Source organism: Leopardus geoffroyi, chromosome A1 (assembly GCF_018350155.1).
Source record: "Leopardus geoffroyi isolate Oge1 chromosome A1, O.geoffroyi_Oge1_pat1.0, whole genome shotgun sequence".
In the NCBI taxonomy this organism is placed as follows: domain Eukaryota; kingdom Metazoa; phylum Chordata; class Mammalia; order Carnivora; family Felidae; genus Leopardus; species Leopardus geoffroyi.
Genome location: NC_059326.1, coordinates 209,365,801 through 209,387,276, shown reverse-complemented (window position 1 = coordinate 209,387,276; position 21,476 = coordinate 209,365,801). Strand labels below are relative to the sequence as shown.

At 38.5% G+C, this 21,476-nt stretch overlaps 1 protein-coding gene across 1 annotated transcript in view; it reads left to right on the top strand.

Moving 5' to 3' along the window:
• Positions 1-595: 595 nt before the first annotated feature.
• Positions 596-21,476, top strand: part of WDR70 (WD repeat domain 70) — a 301,738-nt gene continuing 280,857 nt past the window's right edge. The window contains exons 1-4 of the mRNA XM_045439868.1: positions 596-745; positions 843-908; positions 2,932-3,015; positions 12,121-12,241. Coding sequence (XP_045295824.1) covers positions 721-745; positions 843-908; positions 2,932-3,015; positions 12,121-12,241 — 296 coding nt within the window. The 5' untranslated portion in view covers positions 596-720. The remainder of the gene's footprint in view (positions 746-842; positions 909-2,931; positions 3,016-12,120; positions 12,242-21,476) is intronic.

Here is a 21,476-nt window from a genome sequence, read left to right as displayed (position 1 = left end):
AAGAGGGGAAAGGGTGTGTGAGACAGAGGCTTCCACTTATGGAATGAATGAATAGGTCATGGAGACAAGAGGCACAGCAAAGGGAATCTAATCAATGGTGTTGTAACAGTGTTGTATGGTGACAGATGGTAGCTACACTTGTGGGCACAATATACAGATTAGTTGAATCACTATGTTGTATGTCTGAAACTAGTGTAACTTTGTGTGTCCACTATACTTGAATAAAAAATATGAAACAAAACAAAACACCTCTCCAGGTGTTTTGCATACTAATATGCAGCCAAGATTGAGAAATAAAGTCTGAGGGCTTCCACAAGTAAACCACAAGGTTTACTTGTTCCTTGAAAGACCTGTGGACTCATTCTTTCTCTATCTTTTCTAGATGCTTAGTATACCAATAATATATAGTCATTGAATAAAATCTACAAAATACAAAAAAAAAAAAAAAAAAAAAGAAAGAAAAGAAAGGGTGTTGACAAAACTAGGTGATGTTCCCAGCCAGTGGGCGGAGTTAGCAGGCAGTCTCTGCGGTGCTTATGCCCCGCCAGCCCGCTAGGGCGGCGCAGCTCCGGGGGCCGCGATCCCTTCGCGGAAGGTGACGCTCTTGGCCCCGGCGGCGGCGCAGTACCTGAAAGGCGATAGTTCCTGCTGGTTTTGCCGGGAGTCTTTCGCAGCTGCTTGTTCTGTGGCTGTGGCTCGTTCTGCGGCAGGCGGCCGGCCATGGAACGCCCGGGGCCCAGTGAAGGTGGGTTCCGTGGGGCGATCCTAGGCAGGGTGGGTAGGGCCAGCGGGTGCCGGCGTCGCCGCACTAACGAGGTCTCCTCCTTCTCCTCTTGCCCCAGTGACAGGCTCAGACGCGTCAGCACCGGATCCGCAGCTGGCGGTCACCATGGGCTTCACCGGGTTCGGTAAGTGACTGCCTTACGCTTAGCTCCGTCTCCTTTTGCACAGGTTTTAAGAACCGCAGGTTGAGAGGGGAGGCCCAGCTGTCACCTCTGTTCCGCACCCTCCGCTGTGCCAAGTCCTAGTTACTTTAACTCTAGTGTGTATACCTTGCAATTTCTGGGTATTCTCCATCCATTTTCCAATTCTTGCCTGTCTGTTGGGACCAGCTCAGGTGACACGAGTGGAAAGCCTTGTAAGAGAGAAAGGTAGCTTTGTGACCCACGTGGTGCACGGTATTGGTTGGTGGAGGGAGTTGTCTTTTTGTGTCCTGAGACTGAGAGCTAACCATTGACCGTGGTCTGTAACGAGATGGCCTTTCTGGTAACAGGTGAGCCGTTAAGTGATATTATAACGGTTATTAAATCCTTTTTGATTCAAGCCTTTCTTCCCCGGCATCGTTACTTCAGTCTCTCTGTGGAGCCTTGTTATGAGATAAAGAAAAACATTTCAAACAGAGATGTAGTCATCTGTTGAAAACATTACTGTCTGTAAGAAAGAAACGTAAATTGTTTTTCCGTTTCTTTTGGGTTTTGGACAAAACAGATATCAGGCTAATGTGTCCAGGTCTCTTGTTGGTGTTCATTTACCCATTTGTTATGGTAATGTCTTATGCCACATTTTTACTTCTAGGTAGTTGTTTTCGCAAAAATACTGCATACTTATGTATTATTTCAGTACTTACTTTGTTTCAGTTCTTTAGCTTCTTCTCTGATGTCAAAAGTAACATATTAATAACAGGAAATCTGAAGAACACAAAAGATGAGAAAGAAGAAAGTGAAGCCATTAATAATCTCGTGATCTAGAAATCAAGACTTAGAACTTTGTTTTCCAGTTTTTCCTGTTGTGTATTTATCAAGAAACTTAAGATCATATGTGTGTACAGGTTTATATTACTCTTAATTATATGCTTTATTTAATTCTTAATACTCTAAGGATTTTCCCATGTTATAAAATGCTCTTCCAAAATGGCTGTATAGTAGTCCATTTAATATAAGTGCATAATTTGTAATATTTTAAACTTTCTCCTACATAGTTCCTAATTCTAATTTTTTTCAGTAATACTAAAGTTAGTATTTTTATAAATAACTTTCATGTCTTGTAAAAGGAATTTTTGTGTATTTTCATAGGGTAGTTTTCTAAAGAATGGACTATAATAAAACATATAAATATTAAAAAGTAACCAAAAATTGGGTATATGTCTTTTAAAACTGATACATTTTTGTCATAATGCCCTTCAGAAAGTTTGTTTCAATTTACACAAAAGTCAGTATCACGTAAGAATGACATTTTTACCATATTCTTATTAACATGGAGTAGACATTACTATAAAAAAACAGGACGAAAACAAATATATTGCTTCCAAACTCATTCAGGTTGTTGTGAGAATTTGATTTCCTGTGGTTTTAGGGTTGAGGCCCCAGTTTCCTTAGTGGCTGTCAGGTGGGAGTCTCTTAGCTCCTTAAGGTACCTGAATTACTTGTCATCTTGCTGCCTTGATCTTAAAATGAAGTAGTGTTTCCAGTCCTTCTCACACTATATCTCCCTGACTTCTGCTGTATCTGTTCTGCATCTTTGCTTGCAAGGGCTTCTGCGATTTAGATTAAGACAATCTTCTGTTTTAAACCAGGATAATCTATTTTAAAGTCCATAACCTTAATTACATCTACAAAGTCCCTTTTGCTGTGTAATATAACATATTCACAGGTTCCCGAGATTAGGGTGTGAACATTCTCCATTCTGCCTATGACAGCAGTGTTAGGTTTAAGGGGTAGAGTCCAGGGGATTAGAGGAGGATGGGAAAGTTGGCTGGTTAATGATGAGACTGTCAATAAAAATTCCCTGAAATAAACTCGTTCTTCTTAGATACTTATCTTGTAGCCACGCTATAAATGAAACAGACTAAATGGTTATAAGTATTTATTGAGTACCTAAAGTTTGCCCAGCTTAGTGCAAGAAGATCACAGTCTGCTACTTACTTCTGTTTAGGAAAAAAAGCTCGAACATTTGATTTGGAAGCAATGTTTGAACAAACACGAAGAACGGCTGTGGAGAGAAGTCGGAAAACACTGGGTAAGAAGTACACTTATGTCCTTTTTTATTGGTTTAAATCCTGTACACGCTTTAAACAAGTATATCGACAATTATAGAAGACTGAGAAAGGGGTGCCTGGGTGGCTCAGTCGGTTGAGTATCCAAGACTCTCGATTTGGACTCAGGTCATGATCCAGGGTTGTGGGATCCAGCCCTCTGTCTGGCTACGTGCTGAGTGTGGAGTCTGCTTAAGATTCTCTCTCTCTCCCTCGGCCCCGCTCCCGTGCGCTTTCTTTCTAAAAAAACAGAAAGAAAAAAATTCAAAATTGTTAAAAGACCACATGTGTTCGTTCCTTTGGAAGCAGAGGTTATTATTTTTTTTTAACGTAAAAAGTTGCATCTAAGTAGGGTAAGAAAGCCTGGATGCTAAAATCTTTTTGAAGTGTGTGCTATGAACAAGCAAGGATTCTAAATTAATTTGTAAGAATCAGAATAGCAGTCTCTTTATTACCTCTCCTTTCACCTTTATCTGATTTTCATTTCATTTTTTTCTTTTCCTGCTTACAGCGGAACCAGTATTTGGAAGGCTGGGCGAGAGGTGGCACTCAGAGCTGTGTACACCAACTGAGTGTTGACTCAGTTTAGAAAATTGAGACATACAGTGAATGTGGCTGCTGCTGTTGAACCCCTGCATTAATGAATTGTATCACACATGTAACGAAGGCCTTAATTTCCAGACTGTCTGGTTTGATACCAGGTGGTTGGCAATTCTGGAAAGCGCCTTGGGGTCTTCCAAGTAGACTGACTTCTCTACTGCTTTCTTTGGATCTGAATCAGATCGTTGTTACATTGGAGAAGGAATAGATGTATCCTGATAGAGTAAAACGGGCTAGAAATCAGAGATAGGACTTTTAGACAAATTTAAGTGACTGTTGTTCTGCCAGTTGTCCTTTTTGGTTTAAAATGATATATAGCAGTAATACCTAATATTTGGAAAGTGAGCTTCATGTGATTTTTTTTGGTCTTTGGAAGAATAAGTTGTTTTTTTTTTGTGTGTGTGTGTGTGTGATGAGAGGCCCACTATGTATGTATACTATTAAGAAAACTGTCATTATGTGAAATCTCACACACAATACACAAAAGTATGGTAATGAACTCTTATCACATGGATTTAAGTACTATAATAATTCATGGCTGGTGTTATTTCCATTTACTTCCCCTCTCAGATTATTTTGGCATAAATCTGAGACATTATTTCACCTGTAAATATTTTAGTATATGTTTTTAAGAGATACAGATCCTTGAAAAAAATGTTTATTTTTGAGCGACAGCACAAGTTGTGGAGGGGCAGAGACAGAGGGGGATAAAGGATCTGAAGTGGGCTCTGTGCTGACAGCAGCCAGCCTGATGCAGGGCTCAAACTTGTGAACTGTGAGATCATGACCTGAGCCAAAGTCGGATGCTCAACCAACTGAGCCATCCAGGTGCCCCCCGATCCTCTTACCTTAGCATTCTTAAAAATATTAAATAATTTGGTATCATCAGACAAGATACAAAGACATTTTGTATTTGAGGCCTATTTACAAATGCTTTAACCATTTGATTTTTAAACATTTTAGTGAATGCTTATACTGTTATAGTATTACCTCTTTCAGCATGTGATAACGAAACATTTGGCACAGAGATTGTCTTATTCACCTGAATAAGTTCTATAGTTCCGTATACCATGCCTTGCAAGATAAGTTCTCAATATATACTTGAGAAGGTTAAATTGAATTTGGAACTGTAATACTGCCTTTTGAAAAACGCTGCTTCTTTGGAGAATGTTTTAAAATCCTTTGTATGGATACAGAGCTTGGGATTTGGAGTTGGAGGACCTAGGTTTGAGGGTCAGCCACACATCAGGTTAGAGGTAATGTTGGATGAGTTTTCAAATTTAGAGCCTTAATTTCTTTGTCTGTTAGGTGGAAGTGATAATAAGGTCTTCCTTAGAGGGTTCTTGAAAGGATTAAGATGTTGAGCATAGTACTATTTATTTATTTATTTATTTATTTATTAAGTTTATTTTGAGAGAGAGAGAGAGAGTGAGCACATGCATGCTAGTGAGGGAGATACAGAGAGAGGGAGAGAGAGAATCCCAAGCAAGCTGTGTACTGTCAGCACAGAGCCCCACATGAAGCGCGATCTCACAAACTCTGAGATGGTGACCTGAACCTAAATCAAGAGTCAGACGCTTAACTGACTGAGCCGCCCAGGTGCCCCGGGCATAGTACTTTTTAAATAGTTAAGTACTTGAAAAATGTCAGTTTTATTTTTTATTATTTGTGTATTCTTTCTTTCTTTCTTTCTTTCTTTCTTTCTTTCTTTCTTTCTTTCTTTCTTTCTTTCTTTCTTTCTTTCTTTCTTTTCTTTCTTTCTTTCTTTCTTTCTTTCTTTCTTTCTTTCTTTCTTTCTTTCTTTCAAGAACACAAGTAGGGGAGGGGTAGAGAGAGGGAGACCCAGAATCCAAAGCAGGCTCCAGTCTCTGAGTTGTCAGCGTGGAGCCCAGTGCAGGACTGGAACCCACGAACCATGAGGTCATAACTGAGCTGCAGTTAGATGCTTAACAGACTGAGCCACCCAGGCACCCTAAAAATATCACTTTTAATTGCTAGAATTTTTCTTAGTAAAAGCACATATACGTTTAGCACCTGAGAGGACTTACAGTGAAGAGTTACTATGTTTTTAAAATTTGAAATGTTGTCTCAGGACCAAGTTCTTCTGTGATGTTTGTGGATGAATTAAATGTATTGAACTTCCTTGATTTAGTATTGTTGGACTATATACTATAATATATAGTATTATATCCCCAGACTGCTGTTTTTACCCTGATCTCAACACATGAATCCAAAGTTTGACTTATTTTTCTTGAAAGTTCAAAAACTGATATGGGCATAATTTATCTTGTGCTTGGATTGGAGTCTGTGAGCATTGACATGAAACTTGTGGAGAATAAAAACTTTGGTCCCTTTTAATAGCGAGTTTGTATATATGAATATGAACTGTTTTGGTTGGTAAATGCCCTAGTAGAAAGGATGAATTGCTATAAAACCTCAATAAAGTATGCATTATTTAAAATGTCAGGAAATAGTAGTGGTGCAATTTTTTTTTTTTAAGTTTTTAAATTTTTTGAAAGCTCTAAGTTTGTTTAAGTCATATAAAAGGTCCTTTTTTAGGAGTGTAATACTATGAGGACATAAGTGGGGAGGAAAGATTTCTTTTTAAAAATTTGTTTATTTATTTTATTTTTTTTTTAGAGAGGGAGAGAGATTGTGAGCTGGGGACAGGGGCACAGGGAAGGAGAGAGAATCTTAAGCAGGCTCCACATTTAGCAAGGAGCCTGATGCAGGGCTTGATCCCACGACCCTGGGATCAGGGCCTGAGCTGAAATCAAGAATTGGATGCTCAACCGACTGAGCCACCTAGGCGCCCCCCCAATTTTTTTTTATTCAAATGCTTATTTTGGTTGTGCCTATGTTTTAGATGGATTTATGAACTTTCTCAGTTATGTAACTGGAAAAAATGAAAAAGAAAATGAAAGAATTTGAAAATGGTTTCAATGGATGATTTAATGATGCTGAAAAGAAATTCTGTCCCGTACATTTTAGAAATTAGAAAAGCTTAAAGGTTCCCCCCCTCAGTGTACTTGAAATGGTCTCTCTACCTGGTTGAATACTACCTCATCATTTAAGGCCTCATATTTTACTTTTGTTAGGTGCTCTTTTTTTTTTTTTTTTTAATGTTTATTTATTTTTGAGAGAGAGGGAGAGACAGAGCGTGAGCAGGGGAGGGGCAGAGAGAGAGGGAGACACAGAATCTGAAGCAGGCTCCAGGCTCTGAGCTGTCAGCACAGAGCCCAATATGGGGCTCGAACCCACGAACTGTGAGATCATGACCTGAGCTGAAGTCGGATGCTCAGACAACTGAGCCACCCAGGCACCTCACTAGGTGTTCTTTAAAAACCTGTTTGGATATAATGGCTTTGTTTCCATGACAAACACTTTGTTCTTCACTTTTGCAGTGCCTAACAGAGCTGGGTACATAGTGGTTATATCCCTAAATATTTAACGGAGATACGTCATAAATGTAGTTAAAATGTTCTTATTCTTTACTTCCTGGTGTTTTGGCAATAAATATTTAAAATTACGGGCACCTGAGTGACTCAGTCAGTTGAGCATCCGACTTTGGCTCAGGTCATGATCTCATCGTTCCTGAGTTTGAGCCCCACATCAGGATTCACTGCTGTCAGCACGGAGCCCACTTTGGATCCTCTGTGTCTCTTCTCTCTGTCTCTGTTTCTGCCCCTCCCTTGTTTGTGCTCTCTCTCTCTCAAAAATAAATAAACATTAAAAAAAATTAAATTCAATGTAAATTTATATGAAATTTGTAGGGTAATGAATTATTTTAAAGTAGAATAACAAAAACATTTAGCAAGATTTAAGTCCCGTGGGTAAAAAGAGTATCATGATTAGAGAACATTTATTTTAGCTATTATTTCTGGTAATTTTATTTCTTTTACTTTTTTTTTTAAGTTTATTTATTTTGAGAGAGAGAGAGAGAGAGAGAGAGAGAGCACAAGTCGGGAAGGGTCAGAAGGAGAGACAGAATCCCAAGCAGGCTCCACACCATCAGTGCAGAGCCTGATGCAGGGCTTGAACTCACAGACTTGAGATCATGGAGATCAAGAGTTGGGCACTTAACCATCTGCACCACCCAAGCACCCCTTTATTTCTTTTATATTTTATCTTAAGTTTCATTTCTTCAAGTTAAGTGGTTGCTATAATGATTGGCTCTGAGATTTTCAGCTGCTGAATTACATTCTTTTGAGTCTGCAGTTTGTGTGAATCGGCCCAGATGGGACATGGAGGTTTTGGATAGTTTGCTGGTAATCTAGACAAAAATTGCGTACATTTGGAGGGGCTTTTGCAGAAATGGCTGTCCATAGTTGATAACTGAAGGTAGAGAACAATAAAATGAGGTGCTTGGAAGTATAAAATTAAGTGTTGGGTAGTAGATTAATTCATTTTGGTTGAGGGAAGATAAAGAGCATTTTTACAGTGCTTACAGTGTGCTTGGTTCCACATTGGGTCCAAAGTGAATGAAATGATACCCTCTGTCAGGGAGTTATAGACTACTGAATTCTGTTTGGTTTTGGTTTTTGTCCTCCGTTAACAATGAGGAAGAAAAATTTTTTTTCCTCTAAAATGTCTTAATCCCCCTTTTATCTTTATCCTTTGCTTTAATGAAGCATCAGGTGATGGCAAGAACCTCTCTGATTAGAAAATCCTTTCTAGGGGCGCCTGGGTGGCGCAGTCGGTTAAGCGTCCGACTTCAGCCAGGTCACGATCTCGCGGTCCGTGGGTTCGAGCCCCGCGTCGGGCTCTGGGCTGATGGCTCAGAGCCTGGAGCCTGCTTCCGATTCTGTGTCTCCCTCTCTCTCTGACCCTCCCTCGTTCATGCTCTGTCTCTCTCTGTCTCAAAAATAAATAAAAAACATTAAAAAAAAATTAAAAAAAAAAAAAAATTAAAAAAAAAAAAAAAAAAAAAAAAAGAAAATCCTTTCTAGTGTTGGGGCTCCTGGGTGGCTCAGTCGGTTAAGCGTCCCACTTCAGCTCAGGTCACGATCTCACACTCTGAGTTTGAGCCCCGTGTCGGGCTCTGTGCTGACAGCTCGGAGCCTGGAGCCTGCTTCAGATTCTGTGTCTCCCTCTCTGCCCCTCCCCTGCTCATGCTGTCTCTCTCTGTCTCAAAAATAAATAAAAACATTTTTAAAAATTAAAAAAAATAAAAAATAAATAAAAAAAGAAGATCCTTTCTAGTGTTAAAAAATTAAAATTTTAAATTAAAAAATTAGATGCTTCACTAGGGACAACTAGTTTGGAGTAGTTATCCTCTGCTGAGGAACTCTAGTTGAACAGGTGGGTGGGCCAGTTTCTGGATAGTCTGGCCACAAGCATGCAGTGAAGGGCTGGGCTTTATTGCCTCTTGGAGAGAAAGGCAGGCAAATTGTTACTTAAGGTGGGTGGTGCTCATTGGATAATTTTAGTCTCTTAAGAAAGTCTGGTCACATCTCAGAAAGATCCAGTTTTGGAGCCTCAATTCACTGTTTTGGGACTTTATAGCTTTGTTACTTGACTTTTCAATGGCATAGATTTCTCAAATGTAGAGTGAGAATAATAGTACCTACTTCAAGTGTATTGTGTAATTGAGATTGTTAGGAGAGTAAAACAAATGTTCTCACTTAAAAAAAAAAAAGGTAGATATGTGAGATGATGGATATGTTCATTCACTCCATGGAGGGAATCCTCTCATAATGCATATGTATATTATATCACATTGTACACTTTAAATCTTTTATAATTTTATTTGTCACCTATACCTCAATAAAGCTAAAAAATAATATCCACTTCAGAGGTCATTGTGATGATTAAAAGTTAATTTATAGGCAGTGCTTAAAACAATACCTCATACATATCTCCATGTTAAGTATTAGCTGCTCTAATTTTTGTTAAATTAAGGTTGCTATTAAGATACTTTTTGTTACTTGCAAAGAAGTCCTAGAAGACCTAATTAAAAATGGCTCAAGGGGCTCCTGGGTGGCTCAGATGGTTAAGTGTCTGACTTTGGCTCAGGTCATGATCTCACGGCTCCTTAGTTCGAGCTCCGCGTCAGGCTCTGTGCTGGCTGCTTTGGATTCTGTGTCTCCCTCTCTCTCCGCCCCTCCCCTGCTCATGCTCTGTCTCTCTCTCTCTCTCTTAAAAATAAATAATAAACATTGAGAAAATTTTTTTAAATAAAAAATAAAAATGGCACAACTAAGAAAAATGTACTGTTGCACATGACAATAACTCTGGAATGGGGCTCTTCCATCTTCTGAGTCCTGACCTGAAGAATATTAAGTTTTTCCCTCTTTTTCTGCTTTGCCAGTTGTAGGGTATTGGCTTGTCCCAAGCTGGGTATATTCTCATGACCTAAAATTGTAAGTGAAATTTTGTTACATGCAGATGACCACCTCCACAGGTTGAAAGGATACTGTTTGATATATGTTTTAAAAGTAAGGGGTGCCTGGGTGGCTCAGTTGGTTAAACTGACTCTTGATTTCAACTCAGGTCATGATCCTCAAGGTCATGGGATTGAGTGGAGCCTGCTTGGGATTCTCTCTTCTTCTCTCTCTCAAAATAAATAAAAGAAGTAAGAAAACCTTTCTCAAGTTTTCTTCCAGCTGACTTCTCCTCAGATCTTAATTGACTAGTATTAGTGTGGCACATCAGTTCCAAAAAACAGCCACTGACAAGAGTGATAAAGTTGAGTTGGAATCAAGTTTTAACCCTTTCTGGGCGGGGAGGGGCCCAGGATCTGCTGAAGCACTTGCTCTTATCTGGAGAAAATTGTGGTTTTTGGAGCAAGGGAAAAAGGGAGAAATGGCTGTTGGATAGCTAATAACGTATGCCGAGGTACTGTTTACTGAGTAAGGACAGAACTGCCCCAAGACCTGAGCCTAGGATCAAATGTCCAAGTGTTTCTCACCCCTGAACCCCTCTCCTCCCATCCTGTAGAGTACAGAGGGATTGACTGGAGAAGCAGGATGAGGGTAGGAGCCAAGCAGGGCAACTCTTAAAAAAAAAAAATGTTTTTTAATGTTTATTTTTGAAGGAGAGAGACACAGGCGTGAGCAGGCAGGGGCAGAGAGAGAGGGGGAGACACAGAATCCAAAGCAGGCTCCAGGCTCTGAGCTGGTTAGCACAGAGCCCAACAAGGGGCTTGAACCTGCCCACCGTTAGATCATGACCTGAACTGACATGGGACACTTGACTGAGTGAGCCACCCAGGTGCCCCGGGGCAGCTCTTATAGGACATTATCTTCCTCTTTTTTATTTTTTTCAACCTCAGCATCAGAGTGCAGAATTGTCAACTTCTAAGTTACCTTAGCCCAGTGGTGAGCACAAAAAATATGAACACAAGCTAGGGCTGTAGTATGTATTTGCCTTACCTCTTCCTGCAGAGTTTAATCTTCCTTGTTTGAATTCAGAGGATATCTAGTTACTTGTTGACACTTGCTTGTTATCTCCTTGTTTCTCATCATCCAGGTCCTAGCAACAAAAGACCCTAAAGAGTACAACATTCCAATTAATAAGTACCCTTTAATAGTGCCTAAGTTTGGGTGTATTGTTTTTTCATCATTAAGGAAAAATGTTAAAGATTATCTTAAGTTATTGAGGATCATGGTAGTTAAGAACCAGACTGTTCATATAATTAATTTCCTTCCTATGTGTCCCTCAATTGTAGAGTGAGATTATCAGAGGAAAAAGATTTAATTTCTTTGGATATTTGTTTTTGTCTTTCCAAGGTAAATAACTCTAGAAATCTGAAATGTTCTCATGGTTTTTGTGGGAAGTCCTTGACCACAAATCCAGTGTGGGAAATTCAGAAATGAACAAAATGTTTTTTTTACACAGAGCCCGACACAGGGCTTGAACTTGTGAACCATGAGATCATGACCTGAGCCAAAGTTGGACACTTAACTGACTGAGCCACCCAGGTGACCCAGGAATGAACAAAATTCTGTTTATAGCGTAAAACATTGAAAGTGAAAAGTAAAGTTACCTAAGATCTTACTTTTAGATACTTTTTTACTTATAACCTTCCACATCTTTTTATTTTATTTTTATTAATTAATAATTAATTAATTGATTTAAAGACTTTATTTTTAAACAATCTCTACATCCAATGTGGGGCTCAAACACACAACCCCGAGATCAAGAATTACATGTTCCACTGACTGAGCCAGCCAGACTCCTCCCGTATCTTTTTAGATAGTACATTGTGGTTCATATGCTATTCACATGCTAATTTTGCTTAGTGCATCTGTTACTATTTTTCCCAGATTTGTACATTTTCCATCACTAATTTTATTGACTGTATTTTATATTATCGTGGTTTACAATAGTTAAGTTATTTTCCCATTGTTAGACATGTAGGTTGATAATTTTTTGCTGTTACTGGGACCACTCTAAGTTACGTCTCTGTGACTATGTTAATTTTTAGCCTTTATTAATAGTGAAAAATTTTGAAGAGTAACTGTTGGAAAATTTTTTAATCTTTTCAGAAGCAAGAGAAAAAGAGGAAGAAATGAACAGAGAGAAAGAATTAAGAAGGCAAAATGAAGATATTGAACCAACATCTTCAGGCTCACATGTGGTCAGAGATTGCTCTAAATCATCTTCCAGGTGCTTGATTTTCTCAAAAGGATTCTATTAAATTATCGCTCCCATTTAGGTGTTAATCTCAGATTAAATTGAATCTAGATAATTGATTATCTTAGATAATTGAAACTGGTAGTCATTGCAAAGGAAAAAAGAGGATAGAGATTTTGTTCTAAGAAATTTTTTTAAAATATCTTCAGTTTTTTTTTTTTTTAATTAAAGATCTTCAGTTCTAATTAGAGGTCAGCAAGTAAACACTATCAGATTTTAGTTTTCTCAGAAATATAAAGCAAGTGACAGCTTCTTTTGTCAGTCACCACAATGACTATGCGTTGGCACTAGGGGGAGCAGTCTCTACTGGTTCTGAGAAGGGACAGGGTGACCTTTTTCCTAGGGAAGCGAAAGCCCATAATTAAAAAGAATTCTCTTGAAATTTTGTAAACAAATACACATTTTTAGATAAATGAGAAAGTACACATTAGTTAAGGACTTTTGAAAATGTTTTTTTTAATGTTTATTTGCGAGAGGGAGAGAGAGACAGAGCATGAGCAGGGAGGTGCAGAGAGCAAGGGAGACACAGAATCCAAAGCAGGCTCTAGGCTCTGAGTGGTCAGCACAGAGCCTGATGCAGGGCTTGAACTTACAAACCTCAAGATCATGACCTGAGCTGCAGTTGGATGCTTAACTGACTGAACTACCCGGGCGCCCCAACATTAGTTAAGGACTTTTATTTTTTTATTTTTTTATTTTAAAAAATTTTTTTTTTCAACGTTTATTTATTTTTGGGACAGAGAGAGACAGAGCATGAACCGGGGAGGGGCAGAGAGAGAGGGAGACACAGAATCGGAAACAGGCTCCAGGCTCCGAGCCATCAGCCCAGAGCCTGATGCGGGGCTCGAACTCACGGACCGCGAGATCGTGACCTGGCTGAAGTCGGACGCTTAACCGACTGCGCCACCCAGGCGCCCCAGTTAAGGACTTTTAAAGGCCCTTTTGATAATGGTTTTCACGTACTAGGACAGAATGCTAGAACATATAGGTGGGAGGAAACTGTTAAATGACTTTTTTCTTCAATGAGGCAACTCGAAGTTGTATAATTTCTGCATCATTTTAATTGCTATAAGGCTATGCAGTTTTTCTTGTGATTTTTACGTCTTTTTTTAAAAAAATAAATCTGATCATTTCTTTCTCCACTTGAATTTGGACCTCATAATTTATATTGATAAACTTGTTGGATTTGATATTTTTTCTCATTCTTTAGCTTTTTATTTATTTATTTAATTTAATTTTATTTTTTTTAATTTTTTTTTTTAACATTTATTTATTTTTGAGACAGAGAGAGAGCATGAACAGGGGAGGGTCAGAGAAAGAGGGAGACACAGAATCTGAAACAGACTCCAGGCTCTGAGCTGTCAGCACAGAGCCCGACGTGGGGCTCGAACCCACGGACTGCGAGATCATGACCCGAGCCGAAGTTGGACGCTTAATTGACTGAGCCACCCAGGCGCCCCAACATTCTCTAGCTTTTAAAGAATCTCAGTTATATCACATTTCATTGTACAAACATTGTTTTCATGTGTTTGAGCATATTTTATTCAAGATACGTTTCTAATTTTTTTTAATGTTTATTTATTTTTGAGAGAGAGAGAAAGAGCATGAGCAGGGAGGGGAGGGTCAAGAGAGAGGGAGACACAGAATCAGAAGCAGGCTCCAGGCTCTGCACTGTCAGCACAGAGCCCGACATGGGGCTTGTACTTATGGACCGTGAGATCATTACCTGAGCCAAAGTCTGACACTTAACTGACTGAGCCACTTAGGTAGGCTCTCTAAGATATATTTCTTAGGCAGTTATTGTCCCTCAGATATGAGATTATTATGCTATTCTCTTTTTTTCTAGATTTAATAAAAATTACTTTAAATTATAAGTGAGAAATTATTATGAAGTATTTAAGACTTTCAAAAAGTTGATAAAGGACAGTATCCACTAGACAACTTAAGAAGTAAACTTTTACTGTTATGGTGAACACTTCTCAGAACTGCCTTCCATTGCCACCCCCTCCCTTCTTGGCAGAAGTAACCAATCTTCTAAATTTAAATTTTTTTTATGTATCTCTTTATAATGTTATTGTGTATCTTTGTATCCCTAAGACATATATAATATTGTTTTGCATATTTTACAACCTTTCTAGTATAGCACTTAGCATATTATACACTATTATGTAAACTGTTTCTGCTGTGTGTTCTTTCATAAGATTGTGGACACTGTAAAGTCAGGGTTGTTTTTCCCTTTAATTAAACAAAAAATTTTTGTTATGAAGTATATTATACATATAAAGCTCTGTATATCCTACATTTAAAGTAGAGAGAATGATGAAGTGAACACCTAGCTTGGGAGACAGAGTATAGAGCTTTACTAGTGTCTTTTTATTTTTTTTATTTATTTTTATTTTTTTTTATTATATGAAATTTATTGTCAAATTGGTTTCCATACAACACCCAGTGCTCATCCCAAAAGGTGCCCTCCTCAATACCCATCACCCACCCTCTCCTCCCTCCCACCCCCCATCAACCCTCAGTTTGTTCTCAGTTTTTAACAGTCTCTTATGCTTTGGCTCTCTCCCACTCTAACCTCTTTTTTTTTTTCTTTTTTCCTCCCCCTCCCCCATGGGTTCCTGTTAAGTTTCTCAGGATCCACATAAGAGTGAAACCATATGGTATCTGTCTTTCTCTGTATGGCTTATTTCACTTAGCATCACACTCTCCAGTTCCATCCACGTTGCTACAAAAGGCCATATTTCATTTTTTCTCATTGCCACGTAGTATTCCATTGTGTATATAAACCGCAATTTCTTTATCCATTCATCAGTTGATGGACATTTAGGCTCTTTCCATAATTTGGCTATTGTTGAGAGTGCTGCTATGAACATTGGGGTACAAGTGCCCCTATGCATCAGTACTCCTGTATCCCTTGGATAAATTCCTAGCAGTGCTATTGCTGGGTCATAGGGTAGGTCTATTTTTAATTTTCTGAGGAACCTCCACACTGCTTTCCAGAGCGGCTGCACCAGTTTGCATTCCCACCAACAGTGCAAGAGGGTTCCCGTTTCTCCACATCCTCTCCAGCATCTATAGTCTCCTGATTTGTTCATTTTGGCCACTCTGACTGGCATGAGGTGATACCTGAGTGTGGTTTTGATTTGTATTTCCCTGATAAGGAGCGACGTTGAACATCTTTTCATGTGCCTGTTGGCCATCCGGATGTCTTCTTTAGAGAAGTGTCTATTCATGTTTTCTGCCCATTTCTTCACTGGGTTATTTGTTTTTCGGGTGTGGAGTTTGGTGAGCTCTTTATAGATTTTGGATACTAGCCCTTTGTCCATATGTCATTTGCAAATATCTTTTCCCATTCCGTTGGTTGCCTTTTAGTTTTGTTGGTTGTTTCCTTTGCTGTGCAGAAGCTTTTTATCTTCATAAGGTCCCAGTAATTCACTTTTGCTTTTAATTCCCTTGCCTTTGGGGATGTGTCGAGTAAGAGATTGCTATGGCTGAGGTCAGAGAGGTCTTTTCCTGCTTTCTCCTCTAGGGTTTTGATGGTTTCCTGTCTCACATTCAGGTCCTTTATCCATTTTGAGTTTATTTTTGTGAATGGTGTGAGAAAGTGGTCTAGTTTCAACCTTCTGCATGTTGCTGTCCAGTTCTCCCAGCACCATTTGTTGAAGAGGCTGTCTTTTTTCCATTGGATGTTCTTTCCTGCTTTGTCAAAGATGAGTTGGCCATACGTTTGTGGGTCTAGTTCTGGGGTTTCTATTCTATTCCGTTGGTCTATGTGTCTGTTTTTGTGCCAATACCATGCTGTCTTGATGATGACAGCTTTGTAGTAGAGGCTAAAGTCTGGGATTGTGATGCCTCCTGCTTTGGTCTTCTTCTTCAAAATTCCTTTGGCTATTCGGGGCCTTTTGTGGTTCCATATGAATTTTAGGATTGCTTGTTCTAGTTTCGAGAAGAATGCTGGTGCAATTTTGATTGGGATTGCATTGAATGTGTAGATAGCTTTGGGTAGTATTGACATTTTGACAATATTTATTCTTCCAATCCATGAGCAGAGAATGTCTTTCCATTTCTTTAAATCTTCTTCAATTACCTTCATAAGCTTTCTATAGTTTTCAGCATACAGATCCTTTACATCTTTGGTTAGATTTATTCCTAGGTATTTTATGCTTCTTGGTGCAATTGTGAATGGGATCAGTTTCTTTATTTGTCTTTCTGTTGCTTCATTGTTAGTGTATAAGAATGCAACTGATTTCTGTACCTTGATTTTGTATCCTGCAACTTTGCTGAATTCATGTATCAATTCTAGCAGACTTTTGGTGGAGTCTATCGGATTATCCATGTATAATATCATGTCATCTGCAAAAAGCGAAAGCTTGATTTCATCTTTGCCAATTTTGATGCCTTTGATTTCCTTTTGTTGTCTGATTGCTGATGCTAGAACCTCCAACGCTATGTTAAACAACAGCGGTGAGGGTGGACATCCCTGTCGTGTTCCTGATCTCAGGGAAAAAGCTCTCAGTTTTTCCCCGTTGAGGATGATGTTAGCTGTGGGCTTTTCATAAATGGCTTTTATGATCTTTAAGTATGTTCCTTCTATCCCGACTTTCTCAAGGGTTTTTATTAAGAAAGGGTGCTGGATTTTGTCGAAGGCCTTTTCTGCATCGATTGACAGGATCATATGGTTCTTCTCTTTTTTTTTGTTAATGTGATGTATCATGTTGATTGATTTGCGAATGTTGAACCAGCCCTGCATCCCAGGAATGAATCCCACTTGATCATGGTGAATAATTCTTTTTATATGCCATTGAATTCGATTTGCTAGTATCTTATTGAGAATTTTTGCATCCATATTCATCAGGGATATTGGCCTGTAGTTCTCTTTTTTTACTGGGTCTCTGTCTGGTTTAGGAATCAAAGGAATACTGGCTTCATAGAATGAGTCTGGAAGTTTTCCTTCCCGTTCTATTTCTTGGAATAGCTTGAGAAGGATAGGTATTATCTCTGCTTTAAACGTCTGGTAGAACTCCCCTGGGAAGCCATCTGGTCCTGGACTCTTATTTGTTGGGAGATTTTTGATAACCGATTAAATTTCTTCGCTGGTTATGGGTCTGTTCAAGTTTTCTATTTCCTCCTGATTGAGTTTTGGAAGAGTGTGGGTATTCAGGAATTTGTCCATTTCTTCCAGGTTGTCCAATTTGTTGGCATATAATTTTTCATAGTATTCCCTGATGATTGTTTGTATCTCTGAGGGATTGGTTGTAATAATTCCATTTTCATTCATGATTTTATCTATTTGGGTCATCTCCCTTTTCTTTTTGAGAAGCCTGGCTAGAGGTTTGTCAATTTTGTTTATTTTTTCAAAAAACCAACTCTTGGTTTCGTTGATCTGCTCTACAGTTTTCTTCGATTCTATATTGTTTATTTCTGCTCTGATCTTTATTATTTCTCTTCTTCTGCTGGGTTTAGGCTGCCTTTGCTGTTCTGCTTCTATTTCATTTAGGTGTGCTGTTAGATTTTGTATTTGGGATTTTTCTTGTTTCTTGAGATAGGCCTGGATTGCAATGTATTTTCCTCTCAGGACTGCCTTCGCTGCATCCCAAAGCGTTTGGATTGTTGTATTTTCATTTTCGTTTGTTTCCATATATTTTTTAATTTCTTCTCTAATTGCCTGGTTGACCCACTCATTCTTTAGTAGGGTGTTCTTTAACCTCCATGCTTTTGGAGGTTTTCCAGACTTTTTCCTGTGGTTGATTTCAAGCTTCATAGCATTGTGGTCTGAAAGTATGCATGGTATAATTTCAATTCTTGTATACTTATGAAGGGCTGTTTTGTGACCCAGTATATGATCTATCTTGGAGAATGTTCCATGTGCACTCAAGAAGAAAGTATATTCTGTTGCTTTGGGATGCAGAGTTCTAAATATATCTGTCAAGTCCATCTGATCCAATGTCTCATTCAGGGCCCTTGTTTCTTTATTGACCGTGTGTCTAGATGATCTATCCATTTCTGTAAGTGGGGTGTTAAAGTCCCCTGCAATTACCACATTCTTATCAATAAGGTTGCTTATGTTTATGAGTAGTTGTTTTATATATTTGGGGGCTCCGGTATTCGGCGCATAGACATTTATAATTGTTAGCTCTTCCTGATGGATAGACCCTGTAACTATTATTTAATGTCCTTCTTCATCTCTTGTTACAGCCTTTAATTTAAAGTCTAGTTTGTCTGATATAAGTATCGCTACTCCAGCTTTCTTTTGGCTTCCAGTAGCATGATAAATAGTTCTCCATCCCCTCACTCTCAATCTAAAGGTGTCCTCAGGTCTAAAATGAGTCTCTTGTAGACAGCAAATAGATGGGTCTTGTTTTTTTTATCCATTCTGATACCCTATGTCTTTTGGTTGGCGCATTTAATCCATTTACATTCAGTGTTATTATAGAAAGATACGGGTTTAGAGTCATTGTGATGTCTGTATGTTTTATGCTTGTAGTGTTGTCTCTGGTACTTTGTCTTACAGGGTCCCCCTTAGGATCTCTTGTAGGGCTGGTTTAGTGGTGACAAATTCCTTCAGTTTTTGTTTGTTTGGGAAGACCTTTATCTCTCCTTCTATTCTAAATGACAGACTTGCTGGATAAAGGATTCTCGGCTGCATATTTTTTCTGTCTAGCACACTGAAAATCTCGTGCCAATTCTTTCTGGCCTGCCAAGTTTCAAAAGAGAGATCCGTCACGAGTCTTATAGGTCTCCCTTTATATGTGAGGGCATGTTTATCCCTTGCTGCTTTCAGAATTTTCTCTTTATCCTTGCATTTTGCCAGTTTCACTATGATATGTCGTGCAGAAGATCGATTCAAGTTACGTCTGAAGGGAGTTCTCTGTGCCTCTTAGATTTCAATGCCTTTTTCCTTCCCCAGTTCAGGGAAGTTCTCAGCTATAATTTCTTCAAGTACCCCTTCAGCACCTTTCCCTCTCTCTTCCTCCTCTGGGATACCAATTATGCGTATATTATTTCTTTTTAGTGTATCACTTAGTTCTCTAATTTTCCCCTCATACTCCTGGATTTTTTTATCTCTCTTTTTCTCAGCTTCCTCTTTTTCCATAACTTTATCTTCTAGTTCACCTATTCTCTCCTCTGCCTCTTCAATCCGAGCCGTGGTGGTTTCCATTTTGTTTTGCATTTCATTTAAAGCATTTTTCAGCTCCTCGTGACTGTTCCTTAGTCCCTTGATCTCTGTAGCAAGAGATTCTCTGCTGTCCTCTATACTGTTTTCAAGCCCAGCGATTAATTTTATGACTATTATTCTAAATTCACTTTCTGTTATATTATTTAAATCCTTTTGGATCAGCTTTACTAGTGTCTTTGAAGTCCTCTCTCTGCTCATATTTCTCTTTCTTGCACAGGGGAAATCTTCACTTTGTTTACCCTTACTTCCTTTTTTTCTAAATAGTTTATTAGGTATAAGTGTATTCCTAAACAGTATGTTGTTTTATATGATTTCTTATTTAAAATTACTTATTTATTTAGAGTGCATGCATGTGAGTGAGTGTTGAGTTGGGGAGGGGCAGAGAGGGAGAGAGAGAATCCCAAGAAGACGTTGCACTGTCAGGGCCCTGACTTGGGGCTCGATCCTGCAAACTGTGGGATCATGACCTGAGCTGAAATAAAGTGTCAGATACTCAACTGACTGAGGCCAGGGGCCTCATGATTTCTTATTTTATATTGATGCTGTTAATGCTCTCTTGGATTTTTTTTCACTTTGGTGTTTTTTTTTTTTTTTTTAATCCAAGATGTTTTTGAGATTCACTCATGTTCACAAGTGAGGTTATAGTTTATTTTCAGTGCAGTTTGGTTTTCTTTTTAGAAATACACTATAATTTTTTCCATTGTCTAGTCAGTTTAGGTTGCTGTTTTTCTGTATTATTATGACATATATTATTATGACATATTTTTTATGTTTTTACTGCCTTGTAGCCATCCTCTGTTTTATATGTGCAAAAGTTTCTTTACAGTATGTATCTAGTAGTAGACTTGTTAGGTCTTTAAGTACATACTTACTTTTACTCTATTTGGCTTAATTATTTTCTGAAGAGTTTGTACCCATTTACATTACCACGAGCAGAGTGTAAGAATTCCTGTTGCTCCACATCCTTGCCAACACCCATTATTGTTACACATTTCCATTTTTGCCAATCTGATTATTGTGAAGTAATAGCCTTATGATGTTCATTTGCACTTTGCTGGTTACTAGTGTAGTTGTGCATCATTTTAAAAGTTTTTTGGAGAGGGGCGCCTGGGTGGCTCAGTCGGCTAAGCGTCCGACTTCAGCTCACGTCACGATCTCACAGTTCGTGGGTTCGAGCCCCGTGTCGGGCTCTGTGCTGACAGGTCAGAGCCTGGAGCCTGTTTCAGATTCTGTGTCTCCGTCTCTCTCTGACCCTCCCCCGTTCATGCTCTATCTCTCTCTGTCTCAAAAATAAATAAACGTTAAAAAAAAAAATTAAAAAAAAAAGTTTTTTGGAGATATATTTTTTCTTCTGAAGATATAAAAAGAACTGTATCTTCTGTCAGATTTTCTACTGGGTTGCTTGATGGTTTATTATAATTTTTAAAATTTTTTATGGTGTTTTTTAAATAAACACAAGTTTCACATTTTAATGTATTCTAGTTTATTAATCTTTTCTTCTGTCTTTTCGTGTTTTGCTTAAGAAAGGAGTCCTGGGGTGCCTGTTTGGCTCAGTTGGTTGAGCGTTGGACTCTTGATGTCCCCTCAGGTCATGATCTTGCGGTTGTGGGATTAAGCCCTGTGTCAGGCTCTGTGCTGAGCTGCTGAGCATGGAGCCTGCTTGGGATTTTCTCTCCCTTTCTTTCTCTGCCCCTCTCCTTCTCGTGCTCCTGCACACGCACTCTCTCTCCCCCAAAGTAAATAAATAAACTTAAAAAAAAGAAAAAAGAAATGAGTCTTTGCTCTGAGATCATAAAGAAAACTTCCTATGTTTTTCTTAAAGTTCTCAAGTTTTGTATTTAACATTTATGTCTTTAATCAATCCAGAATTGCTTTTTGTGAGTAATGTGAAGTCGTAATCCAGTTTTATTTTCTTCTCCATATGGCTAATCAATTTTCCCTGTCCCTTTATTTTTAATTTTAATAGGATTTAGTTTTTTATTTTATTTATTTTTTAATTAAAATTTTTTTTTAATGGTTATTTTTGAG